Source organism: Lacerta agilis, chromosome 17 (genome assembly GCF_009819535.1).
Source record: "Lacerta agilis isolate rLacAgi1 chromosome 17, rLacAgi1.pri, whole genome shotgun sequence".
Classification (NCBI taxonomy): Eukaryota; Metazoa; Chordata; class Lepidosauria; order Squamata; family Lacertidae; genus Lacerta; species Lacerta agilis.
In genome coordinates this window covers 35,287,437-35,304,996 of record NC_046328.1, presented here as the reverse complement: position 1 = coordinate 35,304,996, position 17,560 = coordinate 35,287,437, and the positions used below count along the sequence as shown (strand labels likewise).

General features: G+C 47.8%; 1 protein-coding gene across 2 annotated transcripts in view; it reads left to right on the top strand.

The window, feature by feature from the left end:
• The window catches only part of OTUD7B (OTU deubiquitinase 7B), a 43,293-nt gene that overhangs the window by 12,289 nt on the left and 13,444 nt on the right, over positions 1-17,560 (top strand). For both annotated transcript variants that reach the window (XM_033174636.1, XM_033174637.1), the window contains exons 2-3: positions 16,540-16,690; positions 17,386-17,556. In XM_033174636.1, the coding sequence (XP_033030527.1) occupies positions 16,606-16,690; positions 17,386-17,556 (256 nt within the window). In that variant the 5' untranslated portion in view covers positions 16,540-16,605. The remainder of the gene's footprint in view (positions 1-16,539; positions 16,691-17,385; positions 17,557-17,560) is intronic.

Below are 17,560 nucleotides of genomic sequence, written 5' to 3'. Positions count from 1 at the left end.
ACTCAAAGAGGGGTGTGTGTAAAAGGGTTTGCACGGAGCAGATTAAATTCATTCCGTGAAGAACCTCTGTGCGGAGGTGAGCAAATAAGCATGAATGAACTGGTGTTTACAAATGGCTGAAACACGTGGCTGTCTGTCGGTTGGATGTGTTGTTTGGAACATACTTCCTTGAATGTCGTCATCCTCTCTCCCCCCCCCCTTTCCCTTTTCGAAGCAAACCTCTTGCAATCTTTCCATGTGATTCTGGCGCTGAGGGAGGAAGTCCCATTGAACCCAACAGGCCTTCCTCTTGCCGCAACAGGCTATATAGGGTCGAGCTGCCAAGCTTCTGTCTTCCTCCTGGCAACACCTGAGCTGTTTTTTGTTTTTGTTTTTTAAACCTCCTCTAAGACTTCCATACCAGGATGTTGGTAGCTGCCGTCAGTTTGGCGTTCTGTCTCACCGTATTCACGTTTCAAGCTACTGCTGTATTTGGTTTCCGCGAGCCTCGACCCACAATATTAATTTTCTGGTAGTAGGAAGATGAGAACGTACAAAGCTGCTTTCCCACTGGGCTGGATCATCGGTCCGTCTAACTCCACGTTTTCCGAGGTGGCTCTCCAGGGTTTGGGGCAGGGCGTCCCCCCCACTACTACCTGGCGATACCAGCGGGGATTAAGCTTGCGACCCTTTTCGTTGAAGGTAGGTGCTCTGACCCGAGTTTACAGCTTTCAGCGGGGTTACTTGAGACCTTGAGTCCCTGACGGGGACCAGAAAGTCCAGGAACACGCCTTAAGATCTTGGTCCTCGTGGTTCTGAATAAAAAAGCTGATCGAAAGGAGCGTAGAGAGCTTCCTTCAGCTGACTTGGATCCACGGGTCTGTCTAGCTCAGTGTTGTCTACACAAGCAGGCAGCTGCTCTCCAGGATTTTAAGCAGGTGTCCAAGCCAGCAGGGGCTGAGCGTGGGGTCCCACCTCCTCATGCGAAGCAGATGCTCTGCCACTGAGCTGCGGCTCTTCACTTAAAAATGAAGCAGGATTCTGTTCCTCGTGAATTAAAGGCTGATTTTGTAGGAACACAGGAAGCTGAGCTGGGGAGCTTCCCTAAAAAGAGACTGTCTCTGGGGACTTGGAGAAATGAGACCCAGCTCCTCCAATCTCCTTTTCTTTTTGCTATGGGGTGGAAGGTGGGGGGTTGCCACAAACCTGGAGAAGAATGAGCCCAGAATACCACCTGCTCCTTTCTCCCTACAGCTATAGGTATCTTCCAGATGCCATCTAGATCTTCCTAGACTGCATCTCCCCTTGCCATCCCTGAGGATTGATTGATTGATTGCATTAATATCCCACCTTTAAGTCCATGGAGCTCAAGGCAACTTTCATGGTTCTCCCCCTCCCTCGTTTAATCTCCACAACAACCCTGTGAGGTAGGTTAGGCTGAGAAAAGACAGTGACTGACAGTGCTAGGTCTGCTAGGCTTGATGGGTGAAGAGATTGCAAAAAAGGACCAAAGATTGTACGTAACAACCGCAGCGAGGATACTTTTAGCCCCAAAGTGGAAAACACGGGAATTACCGACGATTGAGGAGTGGCAGACGAAGATGATGGACTATGCTGAACTTGCAAAACTGACTGGGAAGGTTCGAAACCAGGATGACTCAAAATTCCACAGGGATTGGAGTAAATTTGTTGAATATATCAGATTGAATCGTGAAAGTTTGAAGACACTAGCGGGTCTAGAATAACCCTATGACATAGTTTGATGGTCTTAAGTAAGAAACTGTGCGATTAGATTGGACTAGAAAACCTGCTGACGTGAGGGAGGGAAGTCGTAGCTCGGCAGAGCGAGGATATAAGTGGATCTGTATGTTTGCATTTGTATGTTTTTGTTGGAGATAATTTGTTTAATCGGAAAATATAATAAAAATTATTTCAAAAAAGAGAGAGAAAAGACAGTGACTGGCCCAAGGTCATGCTCAGTAGGCTTCATGGCAGAGTGGGGATTTAAAACCCTAGTCTCCCAAGTCCTAGTCTGTCACTCAGACCACTACACCACCCTTGGATCCCTGGACGCGCTAGTTCCCGCGGCTGCTGGGAGTCTAGAATATATGGAAGGCCCTGCATCAGCTACCTGAGTCCTAGTTCTCCCTTCTCGGCGGTGTTAGAAACTCAGATATATAAGATAAGTGCCAAATGGCTCCTTAAAGCAGGGTTGCAGTCGCCAAAACGGAATGCCTAGTTGCCATTTCGGGCCAGACTGCTCAAAAGTCGTATTTTTCAGTGCGACTTTTTGGGTTCCTGAAATTCCTTCTAACTTAAGGTTACGTTACCAGATTTTTTTTTCAATGAATCCGGGGGGACACTTTTCAACTTCAGTAGGAACGGTAGCATTTTGTCAGGGGACTGATTTGTAAATCCGGGGACTGTCCCCGGGAAACGGGGACGTCTGGTAACCTTATTCTAACTGTGCGGGTAAAATATAATGGATAGAATTCTACAGGATGTGTTGCTCATGCGTGAAAACGGCCCAGATCCAACGGTCCCCAGGTATGCACCTCCAGATGGTGGAGACGCCGGGCGCCATCCTGACAATTGTGCACCTTCACTTGGTTGCAAGTGGCCGGTAGCCAGGCGCACCTGGCAAATTTTGAGCGCTGCTTCTTGATAAGTGAGCTTGATCAGCAGAATCTTTTTCCCCATCCACTGCGATCTGGCAGGGAGTTTTTTGGGGGCGAATTCTGTGCATGTGATTGTAAAGGAAAGAGCGGAGGCTGCTAGTCCTCCTGAGCTGGAGAAATGGTTGCCTTATGGGAGCGGGCGTCCTCTGTGCTCAGGAATGTGGGATAGCGAAAGGGAGTGTCAGGCCACCTCCTTCCCCATGCCAAGAGGATGCCCAGAAGAGGGTGAAGCAAACTGAGGCGGGGAATAGAAAACATCCAGCTTTGCAGCTAAGCCCACAAGGAGTTGCTGGTCCTCCCCGAAGTCTTATAAACAGGGGCGGGGGCAGGGAGCTTTCCCAGAGCATTGTTTTTCTACAGGAAAGCTTCCACAAAAGCAACCGTGGATCTATGCTAATGTCTATTGCAAATAAATATGCAGGTTGGCAACTTCAAAAGGTTTTTTAGCTTTACTTCCTAAATATGTTTCCTAAGAACAAAAACACTGCGGAGGTTTGCGTGGGAATTCACGAAACAATGTGACTATTACATTTGAAGTCAGTTTGTAATAATTTGGAAATTCAATAAAATTATATTTGCTACCAAGGAGTGTGGCGGAGTCTCCTTCTTTGGAGGTCTTTAAGCGGAGGCTTGACAGCCATCTGTCAGGAATGCTTTGATGGTGTTTCCTGCTTGGCAGGGGGTTGGACTGGATGGCCCTTGGGGTCTCTTCCAACTCTATGATTCTATGATATTGTATATATAAAAGCAACTAGATATGTTACCTCAATACTGAGCTGGGTCCAAGGTCTTTGTACAGTGGTACCTTGGTTCTCAAACGCCTTGGTACTCAAAACAACTTGGAACCCAAACACTGCAAACCCGGAAGTAAGTGTTCCACTTTGCAAACCTTTTTCAGAAGCTTGAACGTGCTCCATTTTGACTGTTATGCTTCCGATTTGAGTGTTATGCTGAGGTGTGTCTGTCCTTGCTATTTTGAGTTTTCGTGGCTCTTCCCCCCCCCCCCCCCGTTTTTGTGATTGTGTGGAACCCAGTCCAGTTACTGATTGATTGATTGATTGTGTGACTGAAGTACTTTGTTTATTGCTTTCATTTTATGGAGCAATGGTCTCGTTAGATAGTAAAATTCATGTTAAATTGCTCTTTCAGGGGTTGTTTTTAAAAGTCTGGAATGGTTTAATCCGTTTTGCATTACTTTCTTTGGGAAAGCGTGCCTTGGTTTTGGAATGCTTTGGTTTTGGAACGGACTTCCGGAATGGATAAAGTTTGAGAACCAAGATACCACTGTATTAATTTGCCCAACCTTGACCAGCTAAGGTCCAGGGGTGGCCTGAATGAACCCTTCTATCCCAGCTTGATCCCTGGCTGAGATCATCTGTAGGAGCGTTCTCCCCCCCCCCCCAGTTGGCGAGGCTCGCTTGACAGCAGCGAGAAACTGAGCCTTCGGTGTCTTTGGCCCTGTCCTGTGGAACGCTCTGCCACTAGACCTTCGGCAGATGCCTTCTGCTTCAACATTTTAAACTCCCGCTGAAAGCTTTTCTGCCAGGCTTGTGCAGCCAGTTAAGAGCACGTCCTTCCACAATGGCAAACTGAGGTCTTAAGACTTCCCATAATAGGCATCTGCTTGGCTTCTGCGGGACACAGGGTGCTAAACTTTGGCTTGATCCAGAAAGGAAGCTTTTTGTATGACCTCCCTCACCCCGCAGAGGTGAGTCTGGCACCTTCATCATATGGAGAATTTTTTATATATATATAAAATTTTTATTTTCTACATTAAACAACAAACACAACCAACAAATAAGCAAAACAATTGACAAAAGAAAAAAACACATCAAACACATTAACACAACATAAGAAATAACAAAAGAAAACTTATACATACCTAAAACGGGAACAATAAAGGAAAAACATTGTTTAATTCTAGTATCAAATCTTCTTTAGGGGGGGCTTCCCCCGAACTCTCAGCTGCGTTCAATATTAATATATTTTGGTAACTTTGTAACTATTTTCTTAACATTCACCACTATTCTTAATACACTTTAGAACACTAACTAATCATATATAACTTTTTACATAAACAACATATCCTAAATATTCAAAACCATTCATAACATTACTTCTTGTATACTGTTTCCATCTACATCAACTAGCTAAAGCCCATCATATGGAGAATTTTGACTGCTGAAGACAGACTCACCTCTTTGCCCTGGCTTTTGACATTTGAGGTGCATAGTTGTAAGTCCCAGCTTACTGTAAACTACTTTTAAGCTGTTTTTGATACTTCAATGGTTGTGAGCTTCCCTGGGACCTTGGGGAAAAGGGTGGGAAATAATTATTTTTTAAAAGAAATATTATTATTGTTATTATTATTACTATTTTCTTTATGCCTGCAAGTTCTTTCCCCTTTCTGGGTTTACCGTCACCGCTAACTCCACCTTGCATTTCTATTTTGCAATTGTAAGATGACCAGCTTCTCCACTCTTCCTTTTTGTGATACATAGTTTGGGCTATTATTATTATTATCATTTTTTAATTGACTTTATTTAAATTCGAAATTAACATTTTCAAAAAACAAGAACAAACAAACAAAAATACATAAAAAATTGCATGAACTAACATAATTTACATAAACAAAACATAAATCCCATATCTCAAGTACATTTCCTACCCTTTCCCCCCCTCACTAATTCCCTCCCCCCCCTCCGTTACTTCTCAGCCTCCCCATTACTACATTAGTATCAATCTTTACTCTATCTGCATGCTCTTTTGTCCTTCATATCCATTATTCTCCTTCATGTCAATTATTTGGGTCTTTAACCTTCTGCCAAGAGGTCGGCCTTCTCAACATACAATTTCATATACTCTTTGAATAGTTTCCAATTTCTCTCTCTCTCTATCTCACTTATCCCTTTTAACTCTTCATATTTAGATGCCAAATTGTAATATGTCAACATTTTTGGGCTATTTTGGACACACACACACACAAGCCCCGGCTCTTGGGTATATGCGTCACTTGTTCCAAGTATGACACAGATAATAAGTGTCATTGAGTAGTGATTTGGGGAAATACACTCTGCTCTTGCTCTTGCTGCCTCCTCCGCCCTGTACGGTGTCATGAAACGTGACTTACGAATCGTGGCAGCAGGCAGATTTATATGGAATTGTAATGTATCAGCGCAACTGCTTTTATATTTTTGTTTTGGTGCTGAGTTTAAGGCAGCCGGAATTTTACATATATGCCTCCTTGCACCCTGGAAAAACTTACTCGATGGAAAGAAATCCTTGTGCTTTTAAAAATCTCTTCGCATGTAACGCTTGTAAGGCTCAGTTTCTCGCTTAATTGCGTGTTTGTTCAAAATCCAATTAAAATATTTAATTTAATTACCATACTTCTCTGTGTATAAGACTAGGTTTGTTTTTTTTACTTTAACATTATGTGAAAAACTGTGTGCCGTCTTATACATGGCAATTTCCCCTCTGTTTTCTTAAATTTGAGTCCCTAAAAATAGGGGGCGTCTTATACACGAAAAAATACGGTAATTCAGCAAAATGGATAAATGGTTCCAGTGATGCCTGCTTTTCAAAGTCTGATAATAAAGAATAATAATAACAATAATTTGCACCTCCGGTGCCCCCGCTGCTGCTCCCATGCCTCTTAGCACACACCCCCCCCCCCCCAGTGTAGTGGCGTAAGTTGTAATGTTAGTTCTTCAGTAAATGGTTTAAGCAGAACTGGAATGGGTGAGGTGCAGACAGAAGCCCCCCCCCCTGCAGCATTCATAAAGTGAATGTGGGCATAGGCATTTGACGCACCAGGTCTCCTTATACCGAGTCAGACCCTCCCATCTGTCAGGCCCATTATCATCAATGCTGACTGGTGGGACGTTCGTAGCCCCCTCTGGAGGCACCAGGGGCTGAACTTTCTGCATGCAAAGCAGACGTCCTGCCAATGAGCCACAGCCCTTCCCTTTAAGGACATAGGAAGTTGCCTTACACTGAGTCAGATCACCACTCTTATCTACCTCGGTATGGTCTGCAGTCACGAAATTAGAAGACGCCTGCTTCTTGGGAGAAAAGCAATGACAAACCTAGACAGCATCTTAAAAAGCAAAGACATCACCTCGCCGACAAAGGTCCGTATAGTTAAAGCTATGGTTTTCCCAGTAGTGATGTATGGAAGTGAGAGCTGGACCATCAAGAAGGCTGATCGCCGAAGAATGGATGCTTTTGAATTATGGTGCTGGAGGAGACTCTTGAGAGTCCCATGGACTGCAAAAAGATCAAACCTATCCATTCTCAAAGAAATCAGCCCTGAGTGCTCACTGGAAGGACAGATCCTGAAGTTGAGGCTCCAGTACTTTGGCCACCTCATGAGAAGAGAAGACTCCCTAGAAAAGACCCTGATGTTGGGAAAGATGGAGGGCACAAGGAGAAGGGGACGACAGAGGATGAGATGATTGGACAGTGTTCTCGAAGCGACTGGCATGAGTTTGGCCAAACTGTGGGAGGCAGTGGAAGATAAGGGGTGCCTGGCGTGCTCTGGTCCATGGGGTCACGAAGAGTCGGACACGACTGAACAACAACAACAACAATGGTCTGCACTGACTGGCAGCAGCTCCCCTGGTTTTCTGGCAGGGGGACAACTCTCAGCCCTGCCTGGAGCTGCTTGGGAAGTGAACCCGGGACCCTCTTCATGCAAAACACATGCTCTGCCACTGAAATACAGCTGCTCCCTTAAAAACAACAACTAACTAAGATTCTAGTCCTCATGGTTCTGAAGAAAGGGCCGATTTAAATAGGAACAGAGGTCCCTGCCTTATTCCATGTCACACCCTTGATCCATTTAGCTCAGTATTTTCTGCGCTGACTGGATCTCCAGATTTTCAGTCGGGGAACGGTCCCAGCCCCACCTGCAGCTGCCGGGCATTGAACTTGGGACCTGCTGCATGCAAAGCACATGCTCAGCCGCTGAGCTTTCCACCCTTCCCCTGCAGAAGGTTAACAATCATCTACGTGTAATCCTGGAAATATTTTTTCCAGCCTTGGCTACATTAAGTCATACTTGCTTGGCCCTGCCTCATGCCTGAGGAATGACTCGTCACTGATGCCTCAGTGTCCCTGTCTTTTTAAAAAAGAGAAATGGACGCAGGACACCCTCCCTGATTCCTCGTTAATCCAGGAGACTTGGTGTAATTAGCCCTTATGAGGTATTTGACAAAACACGATGGCCCCGTGAGCTAGGGATTCTGCCTCTCCCTCCCTCGCCATATGACAAAGCACCTTGAAGACCTGACTAAATTGAGCTATTTATAAGCAGGGTGTCGGCAACCTGTGAATTAGAGCGCCTATGAGTTCCTGAGCCTGAACGCGGGAGGCCCTTGCTGCATGCGGCCTTGCTTCAATGATGTGCCACGGGGGCTGGCGGAAGGGGCTGTTTGGGAGAGCGAAAACCTTGTAGCTATAAAGCCAGAGCAGGCGACCTCTCCACTCTTGCATCCTGGCATGGTACAGCCCCAGCGGACCGTACTGCGTGACACCCCTGACTTGTTTCATAGAGTCGCAGAATTGTAGGGTTGCAAGGGACCCCAAGGGCGATCTAGTCCAGGGGTCAGCAAACTTTTTTCAGCAGGGGGCCGGTCCACTGTCCCTCAGACCTGGGGGGGGGGGGGCGGACTATATTTTGACGGGGGGGAAATGAACGATTTTCGCCCGCCCTCCAAGATGCTTCGCTTTACTTGTCCCAGTTGTTGTCAGTTAGGCTTCTCCAGCCAGCCAGGCGCTGTGGCAGGGTAGGAGGCTGTGTCGGCTGGCGCAGACAGAAGCAGCAGCCCCGGCGGAGGAGCCATGGGCAGAGGTAGGGGAACCGGGGCATCGCCAGAGCTTTTATCCACTACCTGCTCCTGCTGCTGCTGCTGCTTTCTGAGAGGCACTGTGGGGAAGAAGAAGAAGAAGAGTTTGGATTTGATATCCCGCTTTATCACTACCCGAAGGAGTCTCAAAGCGGCTAACATTCTCCTTTCCCTTCCTCCCCCACAACAAACACTCTGTGAGGTGAGTGCAGCTGAGAGACTTCAAAGAAGTGTGACTAGCCCAAGGTCACCCGGCAGCTGCATGTGGAGGAGTGGAGACACGAACCCGGTTCCCCAGATTAGGAGTCTACCGCTCTTAACCACTACACCACACTGGCAGAGAAGACAGAGCCGCCCGCCAACCTGCAAACGGTGGCCGTGGCCACCGCAACAACCCGCCTGAACACCATGGGAGGAACGAAGGAAGGAGTGAGTCAGGTGGGCGGGCGGCAACAAAGAAAGTGCGCAAGGAAGCGGTGCGGAGAAGTAAGTAAGTAAGGGCAGACTGAGGGAGAGGGAGGAGGAGCAGGAGGAAAACGACCAGCCGCCGGTGTTGCACGCCCCATTCACAGCACCGCCCTGCTGAGGCAAGCAGGCGGGTGAGCCAACTCCCGCCATCAACGGGGCCCGGCGTGGGACAAGATTACTCCATCTCTGAGGAGAAAAGTACTGCCGTGTGAGGGAGAGGGAAAGAACACGCGCGCTGGCGATCCACATGTCAATTCCCGGATCGTCCGCGGACCAGATCTAGGAGGCAATTGGGCCTGATCTGGCCCGCGGGCCTTAGTTTGCCGACCCATGATCTAGTCCAAGGCCCTGCAATGCAAAAATGGTAGCTAAAGAATCCCTGGTTTGTTTGGCTCTAATTTGAACAGAGGAGAGGAGGAGAAACGTGGGATGTAATAACGAAGACTTGGTGGAGGCAGTTCTACCTGGCTGTCATTTTCAGTTCCAAAAGGAATCCAAAACTATGACCTTGGATCGAATCTCCTTTCTGCCACAAACTGATCAGGTCAACCTTGGCAGGCTACACAATCTCTTGGTCTCGGTCTTGGCATTGAGCCCTGGGAATGATAATTCTGGCCTACCTGTCAAGGATGATGTAAGGATGATGAGGTAAGCTACAGGAGGTGCTTTGAAAGCACTGCATTATTTCTAATTTTTGAAATTAGTGCAAGGTTCAAGGTCCTTGTATTAATTTGCAAGGCCCGAACAATTTAGGTTCAGCTTGGTGACTTCCTGGACCCTTTTATCGCAGGAGCGTCATTGGTCGTTCCCCGAGTCCGTGGGGCTCATTTGGCGACAACAAGAAGCTAAGCCTTTGGCGCCATCGGCCCAGTCCTGTGGAACGCTCTGCCACTAGATATTTAGCAGTCTCCTTCTGTGCCAACTTCTCAATGCCTGCAGAAAACTTTCCAATTCTGCCAGATCTTCGTAGGCGATTAAGAGCACATCTTTCCACAACAGTTAACTGATGTCTGACGGTGTCTCGTCAGCCAAAGATGACGCTGTGGTTTTTTGAAGAAGTAGTCAAGCACATGTCAAGGAAAATATTACTGGTGCCTACTTTGGCTTTTTCTTCCTGCCTTTGATAACCCCAAATAAAGTGGCATTGTTGGGTCCTTTTCTCAGAGGCCAGGCTCAACCGTCCATTGATTCGAGGCCAATCCTCCAGAAGGCTGGCTTCCTGAATTCTCTCTCCTGTTCGCCCCCCTCTGGTGTCGGAGGCTACCTATTTTGACTTGAACTTGAGTTTCCTATTGTATGTGCCGCAGTGCTCCTTTTCGAAAGCCTCCAGTGTTGTCTGGAGCAGATTAATTCGAAAGGTTGAAGTCCTTGGGCCGCCATATGGTTGAGTTTAAAATAATGGATTTGGAGGAGATAGGCTGAAGGTTCGTTGTGTGTACAGATGGGAATTGTGTGTGAGAGAGGGAGAAACTTCAGAATGTGGCTTTTGGAGGAAGCAGCTGAAGTCTTGCTGAGGATTTCGTTTTTTAAAGAGACAATTGCGAGCCCTTGTGGCTATTGAGAGGAAATTGTGGGTGGAGAGCCCCAGGATTATATGTCTTCTGGTTACAGGATCGGTTTATCCACCCACCCCTTAAAGGATGCTGCAGCCACAGCTTGGTGTGTCCTCCTAAGATTTCAGGGAGGGCCACAGTTCGATTCTATACTCTTGAGAAGAGAGAGCAGAACAGGTTTCCCGTAGGATGCCTGGATTAACTGGCAGGCAGCAGAAGGACACCAGGCAAACAGGGGCAATAATTTGGCACTGATGCGCAGAGGAAGAAGACGTCCCAACCCAACTTCAGCCAGGGTTGAATTTGAATTGTGAGACCACCCTCTCGGCTCCCGGTGCCTTCAGCTTTGTGTGTGTTTGTTTTCTGCATTTATATCCCAAATTCTTTCCTCTAAGCAGCTCAAGGAGACATACATAGTTCCCCCCCCCCCAATTATATCTTCACAACTACCCTGTAAGGTAGGACAGGCCAAGAGTGAGCTCCATCGCTGAGTGGAGAGTTGAACCTGAACAGACCCTAGTCCAGCACTCTAACCCAGGCATAGGCAAACTCCGGCCCTCCAGATGTTTGGGACTACAATTCCCATCATCCCTAGCTAACAGGACCAGTGGTCAGGGATGATGGGAATTGTAGTCCCAAACATCTGGAGGGCCGGAGTTTGCCTATGCCTGCTCTAACCACTGCCACACTGGCTCTAAGTGTGTGGATGCAGGGGGGGGGAATTGACATACGCTTTTCAGGGTCCGACGTAATGTCAAGGTGTGCCAGCTTTCAAACGCATCTGCTAGGTATTAAATAGGCTCACTACATGCCATTTGCTCAATCAGCTGACTTGGATCATGTCCCCTTCGTCGGACGTGATCGATCCGGTCGTTCCCCGTGCTGTAGGCTATTCTGTCTGCTCGTCGGGTCTCTGGAGGAGTCCCTGCTTCACACCGAGACTCCTTTCTGATGAGGTGGCATGCTCAGAAGTTCTATGCAGAGGTGCTCAGAACAGAGACTCAGCCAGAAACACAGAGCAGGAAGCTCCTTCTGAAGCAGAAATGCTCAAAGCCCAGGCAGGCTTGTGTAGGGAGATAGGGTCCTTCAGATAGTTTGGGACCCAAGCCATATAGCAACAGTTCCCAAAGTGGGTGACACTCTTTGGGGTGTGTGTGTGTGTGTGTGAGACTCTCTAGGAAGCTTGTCCATTTTCTTCAATTAGTTAAATAGTTTAAATTGGATATTGAATAAATGTGCAATTGATCATTATTACTTTGAATTTTATTGTGTTACTGATTTCCTTGGTGGGTCATATTCTGAATAATGCTTTTCATAGTGTAGTGGGCATTGGGGGCGAGTTTATGGAGCCAAGGGAGCAGTGTTAGAAACTCAGATATATAAGCCAGGGGCCAAATGGCTCCTTAAAACGGGGTTACAGTCACCAAAACGGAATGCCTGGTTGCCATTTGGGGGGGCCAGATGGCTCAGTCGAAAGTCATATTTTTCAATGCAGCTTTTTGGTTCCCGAAATCCATTCTGATTGTGCAGATAAAATATAGCGCACCGAATTCTACAGGATGTGTTGCTGGTGTGCAAAAAACAGTCAAGATCCAGGGATCCCTAAGCGTGCGCCTCCAGATGGCGCAGACGTCCGCCGCCATCCTGGCACCCAGGCATCTTCACTTGGTTGCAAGTCACGGATAGCCAGGTGCAAAATGCTCTGCAAGGGAGTGAAGGCTTGAAAAGGTTTGGAAACCGCAGGTGTATTACATAGCATCTTGCAAAAATACCTACCAGCCTGTTAGCATGGCTCAATAAAAGCCTGGTAGCTCACCGCTCATTCGGACAAGAGACCCGCAGCTAGGACATGGCGGAGCAATGTGCGTGTCTGAGTGGATTTTCTTTGCTTCCAGGCTGTGCTTGCTGGCATCGAGCTTGTGGTCTGCACCCTCTTTGCGCCCTGCTGAGTCACTGGGAGAGCTCTTGTTTGCATCCCGCTGATTGTGAGTGACAGGGCTATCTTTACCAAGGATGCTGTCATGTTCCCTTGGCCGCTCAAGGCAAGCAGATTCCTCCGGGGGCATAAGCGGAAGAACCTTGGCTGAAACCATTTTGGCCAAGTCATGTTGTGACATAAGAAGCTGCCTCCTAGTGAGACAGACCCTCAGTCCATCTAGTGCAATATTGCCTGCACTGATTGGCAGCCGCAGCTCTCCAGGAATTGAGACAGGGGACATTCATGACCCTGCTTAGAGATTCTGTCGGGGATTGAAACCGTGGCTTTCTGCATGCAAAGCGGAAGCGTCTTCACTGAGCTACCCCTAAAAGTAAAGTCAAGGTTCTAGTCCTCATGTTTCTGAGTAAAGGGCTGAATTAAATAGGATTTTTAAAAATTACACTATTCATTAGCATGGAAAGGTTCCATATTCGAAGTCCATTGATGTCCAACTGGCTCAGTATAGGAATAGGAATATTTAAATCAAATCTACCCTGACTTAATGTGGAAAGAGAAGTGCAAATTATTGGATTGCTCGGTTGGTTAGAGCGCGGTGTTGATAATGCCAAGGTTGGAGATTTGATCCCCGTATGGGACTGCTGCATATTCCTGCATTGCAGGGGGTCGGACCAGATGATTCTCGGGGTTCTTTCCAACCCTATGATTCTGTGATCTTGCTTGGTACGATTCCTTCTGGAAAAGAGGTATAATGGAGATTTTGATAAAGGCTAGAACCTCCAGACATTTTGTCGACAAAATTGCTCTGACTTGGACGCTGCAGTTGATACAGGTCCGGTGGGCGTAACTTTGGCCTGTGTTAATGGATGCTTTCCAGTTTGTGCAGCCCGAGGATGTGGGCAGGATCCTTGGGAAATGTGAGAGCCGCCACATGTGCGCTGGATCCTTTCCCTTCCTGGCTCATCCAAAGGGTGAGCGGAGGGCTGGCAGAGGGGGCGATGGGAGTGGTCGGTGCCTCTTTACAACAGGGCAGGATCCCAGGTCACCTAAAGGAGGCAGTTAAAAAACCACTGTTGAAAAAGCCTTTCCTGAATCTCACCCTATTGGATATTTATCAGCCAGTTTCCAATATCCCATTTCGAGCCAAGGAATTGAAGCGTGTGGTGGCATCTCAGCTCCAGTGCTTTCTGGAGGAGACAGATTCTCGAGACCCATGTCCCTCTGGCTTCAGGCCTGGTTATGGGACAGAAATGGCTTTGGTCGCCTTGGTGGGTGACTTATGTTTGGAACTGGGCAGGAGGAAGGTGTCCCTGTTCTGCTGGACCTCTTGGCAGATTTCGATACCATCAACCATGGTATCCTTCTGGGCTGCCTGGCTGGGATGGGACTTGGAGGCACTGTTTTACAGTGACTCCGTTCCTTCTTGCCCAAGGTGAACCCAGAAGGCTTATAAATTATCTGTATGTATTAAGCAGAGTTTATATAGTTTTAATTCTATCAGTGTTTACTTGTATTTTAATGGTCAGTTTTTCTATATTCTTGTTTTTATCTGTAAGCCTCCTTGAGTCCCATCAGGGAAGAAGGTGGAGTACAATTAAATGCAATAATAATAATGATGATGATGATTATGATGATGATGGATTTGGCTTTTTTATTACAAATACAGCAAAATTATCGTTTTCAAGACAACCTTTGTCATGACATGAACTTGGCAAATCTGGAACTAGACTTAATAATCCGAGAACGCTGGTATTCTTTTCTTTGTTATTTTAACCCATGTGCAAATGTACTCATTCTACGTGCCCATTTGATAGTTTTGTTTTTCGTCTTTTCATTTTGATCCGACATCTCTGTTTTCGGTACGTTATAAAATGAAATATAAAATAATAAGAAGAAAACTTTACCAAGAAAAGAAGAAGAGGTTCGTCTTCGCCATTTGCCAAAAGCTGTACAAAGAAGGGGCCAGGCACACTTCTCTGGGGAGGGAGTCCCACAATTTAGGGGCCGCTATAGAGAAGCCTGAAGATGAGATTCCTGCATTGCATGGGGTGATTCCTTCCAGATCTACAAGTTTATGATTCCATGGCCCCCCTCGCCTGCCTTGCAGCCCCCGTACCCAAAGGCGTTTGCTGGAAATCTCCGAACAGCGGCAGCTGTGGAAACAGTTGGGGAGCTGCCATCTGCAGGCTTCGCAGACCATTTTTGCCACATAATTTATAGTTTTGCTTTTCTGGGAAAACGAGTGGCAATGCAGCATCCGTCCTCCCTGGGCGTGTCTGGAGCACTCTCTCCCTCTCCCTCTCCCTTTCCCTTGTTTGAATTGGCTTCTCCTGGAGCTGGTTTTCTGGAGAGCCTTCAGATAATCCTGACCGCCTTCTCTGCACACAGGGGAAACCAGAGTTCAAGGCTGCCCAGCCTCTGTTTCTGCCAAACAGACAGACAGACAGACAGACAAACAAACAACAAACAAACAAGAGTGCTAATTTGCAACTGCTGTTTTGCAGCAGCTGCCTGAAGACCTCTGCTTTTGTGACTGCTGTGGGGAACCTTTAGTTTTCCATATGTTACTGGACTCCAGCACTCCCTCCCTGTCATCCTTAACCCAAAGCCCAACAGCAGTAGGGGGGCGTGGCCGGCTCCAGCCGACCAGAAGGTTGCCGTTACCACCCCACACGTTGCTCTTCACCCTTTGCATAAGTGGTACCCAAACTTTTTTGGGGTGGGGTGGGGAACCACTGTCCTCTTGGTTCCATCAACTTATCCCGTATAAAAAGCATTATGCAGGAGAGCGGTTTGCATGTCCCGCTAAGAAAGAGAATGCCGTGGTACCTCGGGTTACAAACACTTCAGGTTACAAACTCCGCTAAGCCGTAAGTAGTACCTTGGGTTGAGAACTTTGACCCAGGATGAGAACAGAAATCGCGTGCCGGCGATGCGGCATCAGCGTGAGTCCCCATTAGTGAAAGCGCGTCTCAGGTTAAGAACGGTTTCGGGTTAAGAACGGACCTCCGGAACGAATTAAGTTCGTAACCCAAGGTACCACTGTGTAACGCAATGAAATTCAGAACTAGAAATCGCATTCAAAATCCAGTTAAAACTATTTAGTTAACTGATGAAATTGAGCTGGTGATTCCAGCTTTGCTGATAGTTGGGTGGTCATTTATGCTGCCTTGCCGCCCCCTTGCTGCTTAATGCTCCCTCTGGGGAACCCCCCCCCCAGGCGAGCTACTGCCCACTTAGGGAGCCCCGGGTCTAAGCCCCCTCCCTCTCCCGGATGGGGCAGGTGCTGACCCAAGACCCCTTTGGTAGTGGGAGAGCCCATTCTGTCTTCACTTTCTGCGGGGGGGGGGGGCTCGTGCAGAGGGTGAACAAAAGCCTTGCCGATGGACCTTCGGCTGGATTTGGGGGGGGGGGCTGGCTGCCCGCTGGAGACCCTGCCGTTCATTTTGAGCAGTGTGGCGGCCAAGGATTCATTGTAGCACATTACAAGAAAGGAGATTCCGACCGAGCGTCAGGGAGAACTTTCTGCGGGGACGAGCTGTGGGTCGGTGGAATGGACGACACCTCGGAAGGTGGTGGGCTCTCCTTCATGGGAGGTTTTTAAACAGTTTGGATGGTCTGTCTGTCAGGGATGCTTTTCCTGCATTGCAGGGGGTTGGACTAGTAGATCCTCGGGGTCCCTTCCAATTCTGTGATTCTGTGTCATAGCTCTTGGCTAGGGTTTTTGCTAAAGGTGACACCTATATGCTTGTAACAACCCATTTATTTGTTTGTTTCCAGCGCTGACCTGTTGTGCTGCCTCATTTCATTTGGACACATTTTTATGTTGTGTGGGGCGTCCTTTTCATTTCCTGAGTGCATTGCGGGGGGTTGGTCTGGATGACTGTGGGTCCCTTCCATTTCCACAGTTCTGTGATTTTGTGAATGCCAAGCATAGTTTCCTCTGACCTGTTTAGGCACCTTCCGGGTATTTTACAAATGCCTTAAAATGATCAATAAAGAGATTTCTAGCTGCCCATCTAAGTTTTTCAGACAACCTGTAAATCTGGCCCTTTCTTGCCTCTTCCCTGCTCCAGACTGAAGAGGAAGCCCGGATCGATGTCCCACCCGTTCCCACCCACCCGCAAGGAATTCATGATCACATGACCCTGGATATGGACGTCGTCCTATCGGATTTTGTACGCTCAACGGGGGCAGAGCCAGGATTGGCAAGGGATCTGCTTGAAGGTGATGCCCCCCCCCTTTCGATTTCTGAAATTCTACTTAGTTTTCAGGACAAGTTTTGCAAAGAGACTCGCATCTTAGAAAGAAAGAGCTCTCTGTGTTTGGCCAGAACCATGTGTCAAGGAAGTAAACACAATTTCTCCGTTGGCACCAGGAAGTGTCTCCTTGTTGTTTTATTTCGCGGGGTGGGGTGGGGCTTTTCTAGATATTAGGGGATACAATTTTTAGTGGGGTGGGGGTGATGAGATATGTTGGGCTGCTTCTTGATAGAGGGGGGGGGGGGGTTGGACAAGCATTGTTGACGTGATGGGATGGCCATCTCCGGACATCTGAAGATGGAGCAAGCTCATTTCCTGCTGCTCCAGAGGGGAGGACCCAAACCAATGGATTCAAATTGTAAGAATGGAGATTCCAGCTGAACATTAGGAAGAACTTTCTGAGAGCAGGTGCTCTTTCAATATTTCCCTCGGAAGGTGGAGAACTCTCCTTCATTGGAGGTTTTTCAACAGAGGTTTGGTGGCAATCTGTCGGGGATTCTTGCATGGGGTTGGACTAGATGACCCGGGGGGGCATCTTCCGCTTCTACAGTTCTGTGATTCTAGGATCTGTGATTTGGAGAGGCGAGGAGTCCTCTGCTTGGGGTTAGTTTGGTGGCTTTCCTTTTCCAAACCCTCTTCCTTCTCTTTCCTCTGGCGCAGGGAAAAACTGGGACCTGAGCGCCGCCCTGAGTGACTTTGAGCAGCTCCGGCAGGTGCACGCCGGGAACCTTCCCCATTCCTTCAACGAAGGCCGGGCCTTCAAGCACGTGGAAAAGGACGTGGCGTGGCCCCCGCGGCCCCCACTCCAGCGACAGGATGACATTGTGCAAGGTAG